The sequence below is a fragment of the Podarcis liolepis genome (genome assembly GCF_965112155.1).
Source record: "Podarcis liolepis genome assembly, chromosome: 2".
Classification (NCBI taxonomy): Eukaryota; Metazoa; Chordata; class Lepidosauria; order Squamata; family Lacertidae; genus Podarcis; species Podarcis liolepis.
Genome location: NC_139555.1, coordinates 55,234,028 through 55,249,574, shown reverse-complemented (window position 1 = coordinate 55,249,574; position 15,547 = coordinate 55,234,028). Strand labels below are relative to the sequence as shown.

General features: G+C 41.0%; 1 protein-coding gene across 13 annotated transcripts in view; it reads left to right on the top strand.

The window, feature by feature from the left end:
• The window catches only part of ARHGAP26 (Rho GTPase activating protein 26), a 207,506-nt gene that overhangs the window by 53,845 nt on the left and 138,114 nt on the right, over positions 1 to 15,547 (top strand). For 11 of the 13 annotated variants that reach the window (XM_083487861.1, XM_083487863.1, XM_083487859.1 and 8 more), the window contains exons 2-8: positions 930 to 1,025; positions 1,682 to 1,743; positions 3,690 to 3,761; positions 5,521 to 5,622; positions 8,791 to 8,901; positions 12,278 to 12,382; positions 13,221 to 13,350. In XM_083487861.1, coding sequence (XP_083343987.1) covers positions 930 to 1,025; positions 1,682 to 1,743; positions 3,690 to 3,761; positions 5,521 to 5,622; positions 8,791 to 8,901; positions 12,278 to 12,382; positions 13,221 to 13,350 — 678 coding nt within the window. Of the gene's footprint in view, positions 1 to 929; positions 1,026 to 1,681; positions 1,744 to 3,689; positions 3,762 to 5,520; positions 5,623 to 6,463; positions 7,423 to 8,790; positions 8,902 to 12,277; positions 12,383 to 13,220; positions 13,351 to 15,547 lie in introns of those variants that run through there. The other 2 variants (XM_083487856.1, XM_083487858.1) reach the window with 2 other exon arrangements.

The window sequence follows — 15,547 nt, the reverse complement described above, 5'->3', positions numbered from 1 at the left end:
TTTGCCCTGGGTACTCACAATGTTGACCCCTTTTACATTGTTCCCCATGCCGGTATTTCTCTTCTTGAGAAGGGCAGTGTTGGGTTATTTCCCATCTCATAACAGCAGAGATTGTAAGCTACAACTGTTGCAGCTGTTGCATCTCTATGGAAAATGGAAACGTTTGTAATTATTACCCAATCTGTTTCAAAGTTTTGTAATTATTACCCAATCTGTTTCAAAGTTTTAGTTTTTAGGTATAAATTCTCTTTTAAGACCCTAGTAATATACTTATATTAAATCCAGATTTCCTTTAGATTTATTTTTTTTAAAATGATACAGGGACTTCTCATTATTGAAAAATTGAGCTAATATATTTAAATTAAAATGTAATTTGATTTTTACTCACCTTGATACAATATTAGTATAGTAATAGGAAAATGAGCATTAGCAACCTGCACTCTCCAGTTTGGAACAAGGCAATTTTGGAATGAGTGCTAGTGACTTAAGCAGCTGCTGCTTATTTGCCTCTTTAGAACATTTTTAAATCCTGCTCTTGTTCCAATATTTATTTTTGAGCAAGGCTGCTTAGATTTAAGCAGGAATTCCATCCTAGTGCATGGTTACATATGTCAAATGGTAGAATATTTTTTAAAAGTCTTGCAGTTCTTGAGTAGTGTGGCAGTGTACATAAATCAAGCTTTAGTAGTAAGACAATGCTACATCCCCAATTATACGTGGGGTCTAGTTTGCGGCTTATTTATGTGCCAATACAATTCCCTTCAGAGGTTTTTTTAAGGTGAGGAGAAGCCCTGTGTGCTTTCAAACTGAGCATAATTGAGCTGAAGGAGATTAATCTAAAATCGTCAGGAAGTTAGATTCTTGTATCCTGCATCTTATTACCTAATATGGATGCATAATTTTCTCTCTCTTCTCTTTGTGTGTGTTAGATCTGTCTTCAGCAAAGCGGAAGTTTGCAGATTCTTTGAACGATTTCAAATTTCGATGTATAGGAGATGCAGAAACAGATGATGAAATATGCATAGGTAAGTGTGGGCAGGCTTCAGAAGCTGCTGGAGCATTTGGTACAAGTTGGCTAATTCAGTTGCTTTAGCAGGAGGAACCCCCATATGTGTAAAATGCCACACACAGTAGACCAGCAAATAATGAGTCTGTAAATGATTAGTTATCACTTTTTCAGCTGGTTAACAGAAGTTGTCCAAAAGTAATGATTTAGGTATGAAAGCACAGGTTCCTTTTAGTTTAGCTTCTTAGGTCCATGAGGGAATAGACGTTGAATATAAGTTCCCCATCCGAAAGTGCAGGCTGTAATATTCTGTGGGCAGTTGTGCACCTATCAGACAAAACAAAGTAAATAAATGAAGAATGGAAGTGTGTTGATATTTGGATTGGAAAAAATGACAAGCCGACTTATTCAAGTAGGATTTCTATTATTAATTCTTCCAGGGGCCATTTTGGGATGGGTTGCTCTTCATTTTTCTGGTGGAAAACATTCAGCCCCGCACTGTTACAGTTGTTCCACCAGCACAAGTGTTTCTGCTTGCTGGGTGGAACAGAAACCTTCCTCGTTTACATTTTAATGTGCATGTGCCTTACAAAAATTGAAATGTGTGGTAGCATATATTGAAAACAGTGCTTCTTTGTAACCAAACTTATGTTTTTCTATCTCCCCCCCCCACAGCAAAATCCCTGCAAGAGTTTGCTGCTGTTCTTAGGAATTTAGAAGATGAGCGCATGCGCATGGTATGGACTTTGTGTATGCAAAATAATGTGAGGAAAATCGATGATGAGCTTTTGGGAGTTATAGCAGTGGAAGCGGGGAAGGAACAATCCTTGGCAAAACTTAGAGTCTGGTCTAGGTGAAATAGCAGCCATGTAATATTTTGTTTTGAGCAGAGTGTCTCCTTGGCATAAGTGATTTAGGGTCTGTAAGTGTGCTATATTTAGAAGCCAAGGTGGTGCATTTTGCTGAGGAACCTGTGGCCTTCCAGATGCTGTTGGATTCCAGTTCCCATCGGCTCCCACCAGCCTGGTCTGGGATGATGGGAGCTGTACTACAGCAACATCTGAAGGGCCACAGAATCCTCACCCCCTGGCATACATTGTGCAGTGTCAAGGCTTTGATATATCTGCTGGCCATGGGAAGAAGACTGTGAAGAATTTTTGTGCCGCTCTTGCCTGCTTTGGCCAATGGCCATGGTATAGCTCAACAGCCAGAATTGTCAGCTTTTGTTCCTCAAAGAATAGCAATATTCATCCCTTTGGGAGTAAGTCTTGGCAGCATAACAGGGAGGGCAAGCCACGATGAACTGCCTGCCACTGAATCCAGTTGGTCTGGCACTCAGAGAACAAAGACCCAATTATCCAGTACAGCTTGTTTATACATTTTTGCTCTCGCTTGGAGTAAAGTTTCCCTGATAGCATTGAATGTAGAAGTTGTTGTAGAGATGGGCCAAATGTGCTGAGTGTGTCCACATTTTCCATCCTCACAGATACTTCCAATAACTCAGCAACAGACAGATGCCACCGTCACCCACACACATGTATGCCTGTGGTAGTTGCATACTTTCTCTTTCTTCGAGAGCTAGATCCCAGTTCTCTTGCTACTGTTTCCAAACACCTGTTGATCAGCTCAGCAGAAACACATGTACGCAGTTAGAAAAGAAAAGCACAATATAAATTGCGGTAAGGTAGAAGAGCTAAAATTCACACTAGCAGGGGGGAGAATCTCAGCCCAGAAGCTTGGCAAAAAAGAGAGGTGCTAACAGAACGACTATGGAGGGGGCCAATGACATCTTCACATATGGAGTCCAGTAAGCTGGGCACTGCAACCAAGAAGGCCCAGTTCTGTGAGTATATTGGGATAGTAAATGCCCACATGTATGGACACGCATGGGTGTTAAACTGTAAATTTGGATGGAAGGAATCAGATTTAAACTCTCACAGGTATAGACTGCTGAGATAAATTTTGAAGGGGAAAACTGAATTCTCAGCAAGATTCATCAGTCATGTTGACAAGCCCTGAGTCATTACCTCAGTTACTGCCCCACTTCGGAAATTTAGAACTCTCTCTCTCTCTCTCTCTCTCTCTCTCTCTCTCTCTGTGTGTGTGTATTGTTTCAGGATCTAATATTTACCCTAACTGTTGTGCGACTTCATCACTCCATCTTGCTATTGTTGTCTGAGTGTTCAAAGTTTATTTGTTGTAAACTGTTTAGAAGCTTCAAGCAAGCGGCATATAATTTTTTTGTTAAACAAATAAATGTTTCAAACTAAGAAAAAACTGCATCACAGAACAATATATTGAATAGGGTTGAGCTGTGTTGAATGCCACAACTTCCTTCTGTTTTATAAGGGCCTAGGTGAACTGGGCTGTAATCCTATGCCAATTAGCCTGGGTGTTAGTCTTATTGAACTCAGTGGGGCTGCTGAATCAACACATAGGATCACACTCTCAGGCATATTGTACTGCTTGTGAATTGTTCCTGCTTGAAGTATTTACATGTAAATGCCAGTTATTTTTATGTCATCATCCTTAATTATATGCTCTGCAAATTTCTGAGTCATACAAGTTTATCAGGAGGGAAGAATATCCTATATTCAAACAGAATTCTAGTAATTGAGCACAGGAGTTAGGAAGCATCTATCAGAATGAAGGAATCTGAATGTTTTTTCTTTACTGTCATCAGATTGAGAATGCTGGTGAGGTCTTAATCACACCTCTGGAGAAATTTCGTAAGGAGCAAATTGGTGCTGCTAAGGTAGGTAGATAAGTGGCGAATGATAATCTTGAAAGCCTTTGTCTATGCTGGAGGTTTGAAAGTCACAACAGATGTATTATGTTGGGATTTTGAAAAAATGTATGAATCCCTCGATTATAGTATTTTGCTGCATCCTATAATGTCCAGCATAACCTTTGTCTTGTTTAACAGCAGCAGCCTACGCCTTTTATATAAGGTATATAAGGTATATGTTATTTATTTACGCTTAAAAATATATATTTCAAGGCTACTGTACAGGGTAGTGCCCACCGAAGACACCTTACCACAATGACAATTTACAGAATATCAATAATAAAACCATAAAACTGTCAAATTGCCCCCTCCCCTGAAAAGCAGTCAGTAAAGAAACACAGCAAAAGCAAGCCACAACTTCTGTTGTCTATGTTCTGGTACAACTCTAGGTTAGATTACTGCAACATGTTATATGAAGGGCTGGCCTTGAAGACAGTTTGCAGCTGGTACAGAATTAAGTGGCCAGGTTGCTCACCAGGGCAAGATGGCCTGACTGCACTGGCTGCCAATTAGTTTCTGGTCCCAATTCAAAGTGCTGTTTTTGACCTATAAAGCCTTAAATGACCCAGGACTGGAATACCTCAAGGACCGCCTCTCCCTATATGAACTGATCCAGACCCTGCAATCTGAGGCCCTTCTTTGTGTGCCGCCTACATGAGAGGTCAGGAGGTTGGCAGCAGAAGAATAGGCCTTTTCTGTGGTGGCTCCCCGTTTGTGGAACGGTGTCCCCAGAGAGGTTCATCTGGCACCTGCATTATGTATCTTTAGGTGCCAGGCATTAAGGTTTTTCTATCACTGGGCCTTTGGCTGATTAACATTTTATGGGTTTGGGGGAGGTTATTGGTTTGTTTCTGTTTTATTATGTATTTTGTGTTCTCATTTTGTATTTTTATGTTGTGAACTGCCCTGTGATCTTTGGGTGAAGAATGGTATACTAATACTACTACTACTACTAATAATAATAATAAATAATAATAATAATAGTGGGTTATGCCCAGGGGCTGGATGTTGTCCATCGCTGCTGAAAATGCACAAGAATACGCACTACTTAGTACCATGATGCCTTGGCATTCTTCATGGGCTTGTTCATTAGCTGACATTAGTGAGGGAGGAAGAAAGCAGGAGAGCAGCAGCAGGAAGTCTGCTGCTGTATTTTCAGAGGAGTCTCTCAACCTAAAACCCCATCTTTCATCTCGGAAATTTCTGAGATTAGGCACAGCTCTAATTTTTACTCAGTTTCTGTGAGGCATTGTACCTTTTGTCCTCTGTCTTGTCTTGCTTTGTTACTATAACAACTTGTTGCTGCTCTTAAGATATATGGGCTTCTGCCAGTTTCACTTTCCTTCACCCTTTCTTCTTGTAAAACAGAGGCTTCTTGTAAACTCTTTATTGAAGAGGCTCTGATTTTGGTGTTTGATTTACAACGTCACCTAGGAGTGACACCAGAGCTGGAATCGAATTGCACAAGGCGGTGGAATTAATTTGATGTCAGCAAAGGCCATAACCTAAAACAGGGGTAGTCAATATGGTGTCCTCTAAATTTAGTTGGACTCCAGCTAGCATGACTGGGGTGAGGATGATGGGAGTTGTAGTACAGTAAAATTTTATGTTAAATTTTTAGAATTAATAAAAGAACATGTTAGCATTTGGCTCAACCTTCCTTTGACATGCTGAAGTACTGCGGCAATGCAATTGTTCTTGATATGTATATGACATATTTTGGCAGGAAGCCAAGAAAAAATACGACAAGGAGACAGAGAAATATTGTGGTGTGTTAGAAAAGCACTTAAACCTGTCTTCCAAGAAGAAGGAATCCCAACTTCAAGAGGTGAGATTGGCTTCTTGTTTTCTTGTCACGCTTCCCTGTTATAGACCCCATTAATTGCTTATGCACTTCAGGGCTCAGGCTGCAATGAGAAAGAAAGGCCTTTTCTGAAGTTTCTGGAACTTGGTTTTAAGAGCCCAGGCAACACAATATGTTAAAACACATTTTTGCAATTTTAAAAAACAAAAACAACTCTTGAATTTGAGACTACGTGAGCTGTTGTTTTGAGCTTTGTTAGGGCATGGATTATGAATATGTTAAGTGAAATACATATTGGCTGCTGGAGTCAAGCTGCTGTTGGTGCCAATGGAAGCTTTCCTCCGGATGTAGAAAGCATTGTTGAAGGGGGATTTTTGCCGGGACTGCGGCAAAGTAGGAAAGAATTAAACTCCTTCTTCCTGTTTGTCTCCTGCAATGATTTCCTTCACATTGAAGTCATTATTGTTTTTTAAAATGTGTTGTTTGTTCCTAAAATAAATAGTTTTAAGATTCAGGGGTTCACCTCCAGAATGAAAGGGGGAAGGAGAATTTGCTGTAGCCAAGAGAATGTGATCCTTCGATGATGTAAAAACAATGATATTGAAGACAGTGGCATGTTAATCGTTTTTTTGAGAACTGCAGTCAGTGGAAACAAAGGATAGGCAGACTGAGGAACCGTTTGATTTACTTAAAAAACAACAAGTTATTAGAATCCCAGCCGATCTCTAATATTTGGCGAACACATCCAATAACTGTTTGATGGTTAGCTGTTGTGCAGTAATTGTGGTGAATATTGGACTAGTGAAACTTGTGGGTAGTGAAATTTCTGAGGTAATGGAATGTTTGGGAACATCCTGGCTACTCAAGAGGGCAAGGCTGTTGGCAACGAAAACCTCTATTTTGTGAAAGAGAGGAACAGTAGCTAGTTTGCTGAGATTAAAAAAAAAATGTTGTGAGGAGGAGCTCTGAAGGGCAGACAAGGGCTTGGATAGAAAGTCAGAGGACTCTAATGAAACCTAAGGAACAAAGAGTTTACATGCAGTATCGCTGAAGGAAAGAGGCAGGTGGAGCAGTGGACTGAATTAATATACATTAATATGAGGGGGGGGCAGAGATGGATGGCAGGGATGACTGAGGAAAAACTGTGGGTTGTGGGATAGGGAACTAAAGGGCCTGGTGTAGACCCTGAGAGGACCCTTGTGCCTTACAGCACACCCACCCATGTGTTCTGCCAGTCATTGTTTCCGCCATTACTCAGTTTTGACCTGAGAAACCTGAGGAGTTAGTGAGGGCAGTCAGACAGTGGCATGCTGAATTTTGTCTGTCAATTAGAACTAACTAGCTAATTGTTTGCCTCCTTTCAGATACAATTCTTGTATGTAACCACTGAATAATGGCGCCACCTTGTGGACATCTTTCACATTCATCTTTAGTTCTGGGTACTTTTGGAAAAGAAGTTACATTAAACATTTTATTTTTGCCAGAAGGAGCTCTGAGCTTTCCATTTTAGACATGCCTCTGTATTTGGTGCTTAGAATGCCTGATAGCCATTGAGCCCTCACTAATTTTACCTTTACAAGCTCTTTGTACTCTCAAGCTATCTTGACTGAGTGACATCTCCGCCTGAGTGATATTTTGGTTTAGGTGCCTTAGATTTTGAATGAGGTGTCCAAATGTTTTCAGCTTCCATATGGAAGCAGGGGTGCCTCGGCCTTGAAATGTCTGAGGATTTGGCTATTGAGCTAGGATTTCAGAAGGGGAAGCATGCCAGAAGAATGACAAATGTGTGTGGAAAAGATCGTTGTTTGTGGTAATTTTAGAAGAGTGGGTGCTGTGCTTCATTAATAACATACAGCTGCTTCGTGGGTGTGTCTGGCTCAGCCAAAGACAATAGTTCATGTGTTGAGAGCTCTGAGTTTCTTCTGCTGGCCAAACATCTGGGAGGTTGGAATTCATTTAGTTGCTTAGCAAGCCTGCTAATATGGCATGTCTTACTGACTTCACTTAAGAGTATCCCACTCTTTGTACACTGGACCCTTGTGAACATTAGTATTTACTTTATATTTTTGTATTTCATATGCTGCTCAATTTAACCATATCCCTTGGGTGTTTTCACAAATCTAAATCAGTAAGATACAAATACCGTCAGCTGTCATAGATTTAAAACAACCTGCTCAAAAGTTCATAAAAAGCAGGCATGAGCCCAAACAATAAGCAGCATAAAATCAGCAATATTTGTAAATGTATAAATAGTTATAAATGTATTCAAATGCTTAGGAGAATTAGGAGGTCTTCATTTGGTGCCTGAAAGATCCTAAGGTGGGTAACCGGGGGAACATCCCATAATCGAGGCATGACCACTAAGGAGGCCTTCAAGCTGCCTTTGAGTTACATAAACTTGAGAGACCCTGGCTCAATGCCCCCTCTCAGCCATGAAGTATACTAGGTGACTTTGGTCCAGTGACCTACATTTTGTAGGATTGTTGTAAAGTTAAAAGGGAGAAGAAGCATGCACTGTATGCCTTCCTGACCTTAGAGGAAGATAGATTTACGAATTATGAATACGCAAATTAATATAACACTACCAACAACCAACCTAGCAGTTCGAAAGCACGTCAAAATGCAAGTAGATAAATAGGTACCGCTCCGGCGGGAAGGTAAACGGCGTTTCCGTGCGCTGCTCTGGTTCACCAGAAGTGGCTTAGTCATGCTGGCCACATGACCCAGAAGCTGGACACCGGCTCCCTCGGCCAATAAAGCGAGATGAGCGCCACAACCCCAGAGTCGGGTACAACTGAACCTAATGGTCAGGGGTCTCTTTACCTTTACCAACAACCAACAACTCCTAACAGCTTGTGAGAAATCTAAGAGTAGCTGTTTGGTGCCAATTTAGATCTCATGCTGTTTCTTTGTGAATAATTCAAATAAAAGGAATTATTTCCTTTTTTTAAAAGGAGGTTCATTCTGGGAAACCCTGAAATTCCTTCAGAGCCTAGAGTTCCTCAATGAGATGGAGAGTAATTGTTCTTGTGGACTTGGTATAATGTTTGGATGTCCTATCTACTTTTTTCTGGAACTCAACTTTCTTTTGTGAAGATTACTGTGCAAGCAGCACTTTGCATAATATTGGTGGCAAATGTTAACATTTAATAGCTGCTTTGTGTCTTTTTAATCCACATGGTGATTTGACAGGCAGACAGCCAGGTGGACCTGGTTCGACAGCACTTCTATGAAGTCTCCCTTGAGTATGTCTTCAAAGTACAAGAAGTTCAAGAGAGGAAGATGTTTGAGTTTGTGGAACCAGTAAGTAAACAGTCATGGCTTTTCATTGTTACCCTGTGAACTGTTTTATGGTATAGTAGATATTGGAGATGGTTCTAACTGCTTGCTTGCAGTTCAGATGGGAAAACTGACAAACAGCTGCTGTGAAGTCTCCTACACTTTAAAAAGAATCAATTTTGTCACAGTGATTGAGTTTCCAAAAGGGCATTAATGATAGAGTAACAATGTTGGAGTGCCTTCTGTTTTCTCATAAATTGTGAGACAATCGTCTGAAGTTGAATAGGATCACTAAAGTGGCCTTCATCAGTCTCACACCTAAGCAGGATGGGACCTGTTGCCTTTTGTGGTGTGGTCTCAAATCACCTGGAAGTGTGTGCGTGTGAATATCACAGTACCTCCCAGTTTTCCTCCCTCTTGCAATGGTTGGTTGAAACAGAGCTGACTTTATTAACCTCTTCTGTACTTGATATGATTGCCTCACAGGATTTCAGCTAAACCCCATAGACACTAATTGATAAGCACAATCTGTAGAGTCCTGTAATTTTTTAGGTCCATGGAATTGTAAAAGTAAATTAAAGGAAACGAGAAGGCAGTGGGTTCTAATACAGTCCAGAATAGGCTGAGACTCTATTACTGGATCTGCCAGGCTTCTGACTAAGAGCAATATTAAGCTTTACCTTAGTTTAACAACATTCAGCCTATAACTTATTTCAATCCGTGGTTCAGAACCTCCAAGAGGTTGTGTTCCAAAGCCTCTCTCTGTAAATACTGAATAAAAAGCGGATGATCAGAATTTTTTTCCTTGCTGGGCAACCGGCTGTGGGAGTTTCTTGCAGCCACCTGCCAGCCGGGGAGCCACTGCAGAAAAGGCTTGTTCTCATGTTGCCGCACTCTGGACCTCTCATAGAGGAGGCACACAAAGAAGGGCATCAGATGATGACCACAAGGTTTGGGTCCCTTCATATGGGAAGAGGCGGTCCTTGAGATATTGCGTTCCTGAACTATTTCTGTAACCATCAACATAACCAGAGCCACTTTCAGTGCTGAAAGCAGGTCAGGACTGAAATGGGTCAAAGTACAAGAGAGATAATTTATTATGGTCAAAGACCAGCTCGCATAACACAATAAAAACAGCGTTCATAAAGATAAAATATACAATCAGAGCAGATTGCAGCAATAGCTCATGAGTTAAAATTGAGTTCAAGGTAATTAATCCCATCCACAAATTCCTGAAGCTGGACCACCACCACATGCTCAAGCATCTTACCCAAGTAGGGAATGTATGACACCATCCAGGAAATATCCTGAGAGGGCTTGTGTAGAGAACTGAAGCTGAGACATTAGTGCGTTCATGGCTGAGGTAACATTTAATAAGTTGTCTGATCCACACCTCATGTTTTCCTAGGCAGTACTTTCAGTCAATTCTCTTCTGAAGCAGTATTTTTGTTAGGCAGAAATTTCATCATTGGTATGCAAGGTTTTTACGTTCCGAAAGTGTATGTTAGTAGCTTCTGAATAGAGAGCTTTGCCTATTACTCCCTCCAAACGATAAAAAAAAACAGACCTGTTCATTTCATGTATTCCTCAAAATAGCTTTTGTGATTTTGTGGTCCTGGAACACTACTGACTTCATCTGAGCCGTGTTTCCATTATTGTAAAATGAAGATTGGGTGGGTATCCTTTCCTTCCATCCTGGAGCTTTGAAGGAATAAAGTCCACGGTACTCTTACCAGTACAGTGGTACCTCTGGATGCGAACAGGATCCATTCCGGAGTCCCATTCACATCCTGAAGCGAACGCAACTTGCGCATGCGCAGGTCGTGTTTCGCCGCTTCCGCGCATGCGCGTGATGTCGTTTTGAGCGTCTGCGCAAGCGGCAAAACCCGGAAGTAACACGCTCCGTTACTTCCGGGTCACCGTGGAGCACAACCTGAAAATGCTTAACCTGAAGCTACTTCAACCCGAGGTATGACTGTATAGATAAAATGACAAAATTCTTGCGTAACTTCTGTATCTGACCTACAGATGGCACTAGGCATTGCTGATGCGTTGCTTAAATTGTTTTGTGGAATGTTTCTAAACCACATTCTGTGTGTATGGTGTGTCTGTGTGCACACAAACACAGGGAAAGTACAGAATGACTATTTATTTAAAATGGGGCAAAGAGTAGCAAGCAGGAGAAGGGGTGTGAATTAAAGAAGCTCTTTAAAATGTGGCATGTTTTACATATGTGTTATGTTCCTGAGTTGAATGCACAAATCCCAGATGCAGTATAATGTAGTCCTCTTGAGACTGAGCAGGACATCACTCACCTGAGAGAGTGAGGCATGGCTACATATATGCTTGAGCCTTTTGCTCACTGAACGTCTTACCAGGCCTTTCAAGTTAAATTTAAAGACTTAAGTGGACGAAAATGCTTTAAAGAAGCTGTCTGCTACTGTCAGTACTGTGATCTGTATCAGAAGAGAAGTTTTGAAAGCTCCAGAGGTTGCAGTGTCATACAATAATGCTAGTAAAAGAGTGATTAAAAAAGCAAACCTGTTGCGTACATTTAGACTAGGGATGCTTTAGTTCAGAGGTTGCAAATTGTTTTGGCATAGAAACTGTTGTGGGTATCACACATGTGCAACAACTCTCCCCAGATGTAATCGCCCCCCCCCATTAGATGTGTGTGTGTGTGTGTGTGTGTGTGTGTGTGTGTGTGTGGAAAGAAAGCCTTCTGTTGCTTAAAGAAGGCCTCTTTTAAGCCTGATTTTAGTGCAGGAATGGAACTCTGTGGGCATCAGGGAAGGCCTCTGGTGGCAGATCTGTGCCCATGGGTACTTTGCCGGTGACCCATGTTTTAGTTAGAAGTAGGTCCCATTGAGTTCAGTGGTGCTTACTCCAATATAGGTGTGCAGCCATGTTGTGGATGTAACTCCTATTTTGGTCAATAGGACTAATTCCCAGGTATGTGTGCACAGAATAACTGTAGTTTCTTTTCTTTTTTCCTTTGGGGGTGCACTGTGATGTTGAATGGGAAGAAAGGGCAGTAGCAATAACTCTCTCCTTGAGTAAACACAGTCGTACCTCGGATGTCGAACAGAATCCATTCCGGAAGTCCATTCGACTTCTGAAACATTAGACTTCCAAAGCGCGGCTTCTGATTGGCTGCAAGAAGCTTCTGCAGCCAATCAAAAGCCACAGAAGCCCCATCAGACGTTTAGCTTCCAAAAGAAGGTTCGAAAACCAGAACACACAGTCCTGGTTTTTGATCTTTCAGGAGCTGGAACGTTCAACTCCCAAGGTGTTCGGGAGCTGAGGTACGACAGTAGAATCCAGTGAGAGCATGTCTGTCTATCTCTCTCTTACCTCAGCCACTTGGTGTGTTTTTTTAAATTTTCCTTCTCTCTTGCAGCTGCTGGCATTTCTGCAAGGACTATTCACATTCTACCACCATGGCTATGAGCTTGCAAAGGATTTCAGTGATTTCAAGACGGAGCTGACAATTAGCATACAAAATGTAAGCACAGAGTGGAATCACTTAACAGAGACAATGCAACTTTACCAACTTTTCACAAAGGATGTTATTGAGAGGTTAAAACTGTACACAAGCAATCCCCACTCCCCCAGTGGACGGGGTAAGCATGGTGACCTAACACATAGCCTCCATAGCAGCTTGTTTCCTTCTGTTTATGAATGCTGAGAGCCAGCTGTCTATCCATGTCCATGCCTAAGTGCAATAATTTCAGTAAGTATTTAAAACCATTGTTTGCTTCTTCAAGAATGTGACATCATTTGTGAGTGTTACTGCCAGAAGCTGATGTTGGCAACTTTCAGCCTCCACTTCTCATGTAGGATGAATTGCTTCATAATTGGAAAATTGCCTTGTGGTTTTATGTGGAAGGATTTGCATTTGGGAGGTTCTTAGGTGTATATAGTTATGTTATTGCATACCTGTGTTTCTCAAAATACTGAGGAGGAAATACTGAGGAAAAGAGGAATACTACCTCTTCATCAGTCTTTGAGAAACTCTGGTGTATTTGTGGAATGCTCATACTTTGAACTGGAACTATATGCATACACTAACAGATAAGCGTATCTCTATTCAGATAGTCATAAAAATGGTACTTTTTATTTATATATAAAAATTGCACATGAGAGTTCATAAATGTGCTGTTAGTTCACACCACGCAACCTCTCTGTGATCCCAAGCATGTGTGAGTTTAAGGGTTTATATGAAGCTGTTGGTTCCTTTGTTGCACCCAGAGCAGTAGCAGCTTCTTTTTCTGGATCCTGTGTGTTTTAAGGCTGGTAAAGGCTACCTAACACCACTTTTTTGCCGTCTACTTTAAATGCAGACAAGAAATCGCTTTGAAGGCACAAGATCAGAGGTTGAGTCCTTGATGAGGAAGATGAAGGAGAATCCCCACGAGCACAAAAACATCAGCCCTTTTACAATGGAAGGATATCTCTATGTCCAGGAAAAGCGTATGTGTTGCTTCCCCAGGGATCATGTAGCTGCTATGCAATGGACTTTTGAGTTGACTGGTGATAGTTCTTATTTTAGTTAGGAAAACAGGATGAGCCTCTCTTGTCTGTATGAACAAGGCTGACCTAAGCTCCTGTTGCCTGCGGTAGAATCCCCTCCCCAATGTCAAGGTGTGTAGTTCCCCTGAAATAATAATAATAATAATAATAATAATAATAATAATAATAATAATACCACCAATACCCCACTCTGGGCGGCTGACAACATATCTAAAAACATAATAAAAACATCAGTCCTTTAAAAACTTCCCTAAACAGGGCTGCCTTCATCGTGGTGTAGTAGTTAAGAGCAGTGGACTCTGGTGAACCGGGTTCGATTCCCTTCTCCTCCACGTGCAGCTGCTGGGTTACTTGGGCTAGTCACACTTCTCTGAAGTCTCTCAGCCTCACTCACCTCACAGAGTATTTGTTATGGGGGAGGAAGGGAAAGGAGACTGTTAGCTGCTTTGAGACTCCTTAGGGTAGTGATAAAGCAGGATATCAAATCCAAACTCCTCTTCTTCTTCTAAAGCTCAGATTGTTGTTTATTTCCTTGACATCTGAAGGGAGGGTGTTCCACTGGGAGGGCACCACTACTGAGAACATGCACAACATTGGTTTTTAAAAGATTCCATTCAATAGTTCTTACTGGCCCCAGTTATCTCTAGCTTAGAAACTTTTATTGAAAGCTTTAAATAGATCCTGCCTTACTTTAAGCATATTGAAAAGGATGCTAGTTGAGCCATTTCTTTTTATACAAAAATGCTACATCATGCTACCCTTTTCAGAGTACAGTTGTGGTGATTATGAATTGATGTTCTGCAACAGCAGTTCTCAGACCTTTCCCCCTGCAGATTAGTGGAAAATTGCTAGAGGTCTCAGTGGACCACTTCATTATTTTTTCTTTTGCAAATCAAAACATATAGATAACTTTAATTTTTTAAAAAAATATTCAGTGCTGACGCCATCATCATCAAAACCAGCATGGCATTAATGTAAATAGTGAGACTTGGTCAGGTTTCTAAGAAGGGTTCTTGGCAAATGTTTAGGGTAAAATTAGTAGACTGCATCAGTGCTGTATTATGAAAATCATGGGCTTTAGGCTAGGGCCTTGTTAGACTGGCTCTGGTTGAAACAGCCTTGATTTCCATAATGAAAAAAAATCATGAGCGGGGCCAATTATTTTAATTTATTTAACAAAAGTTATATAGCACTTGATTGTAATAAAAACTCTAAGCAGTTTACAAGTAATATTAAAATTATCAATATTACAAAGAAGCAATTTAAAAATTAAACGCTAATTAAAATTATTCATTAGCTAAACAGAGATTTTAAAAATCAACACCTATGTTTCTGAATAGGATTTCCCAAACAAAAATGTTTTAAGCAGATGCCAAAAAGAGTATGTTGAGGGCACCTGTCTGATGTCAATAGATAGGAAATTCCAAAGTGTAGGTACTGCTACACCCAAGACTCTTGTGTTTTGTTTTTTACAAGTGTGCAATGAGTAGTGTGTGGCGTATGTAACAATGCCAGTTCCACAGATCAAAATCATTGAGTGGCACATATGTAATAAGCCAATCCCACATGTAAACTGGTCCCAAGATGCTAAGGGCTTTATATACCAATAGTAACACTTGAACTTGACCCGGTAACAAATAGACAACCAGTGCAGATCTCTGAGCAAAGGTGTTATATGCTCACATGGTCTCACACATGTTGACAACTGTGCTGCAACATTTTGCACTAACTGCAGTTTCCAGACCAAGCACAAGGGAAGTGCATTGGAGTAATCCAGTCTTGAAATTACCAATGCTTGAGCTACTGTGGTCAAGCTCTCTGAGTCTAGGAACGGTCATAGCTGTTGTATCAATCAAAACTGGTAAAAGGTGCTTATAGCCACTGAGGCTACGTGGACCTCAAGTGGCAAAGCTGGATGGATCTAGAAGCACCCCCAGACTGTGTACCTGCTCCTTCAAGGGGAGTGCAACATCATCCAGGGCAGGTGATGGACCAATTTCTTAAACATAGCAACCACTCATCCATAGTGCCTCCATCTTGCTAGGATTCAAGCTAAGATGTCATGGAGAAATAGAGCTGAGTCATAAGAATGTATTGCTTAGGTGTAAGAAATATTTAGAGTTGCCACCAGACATGG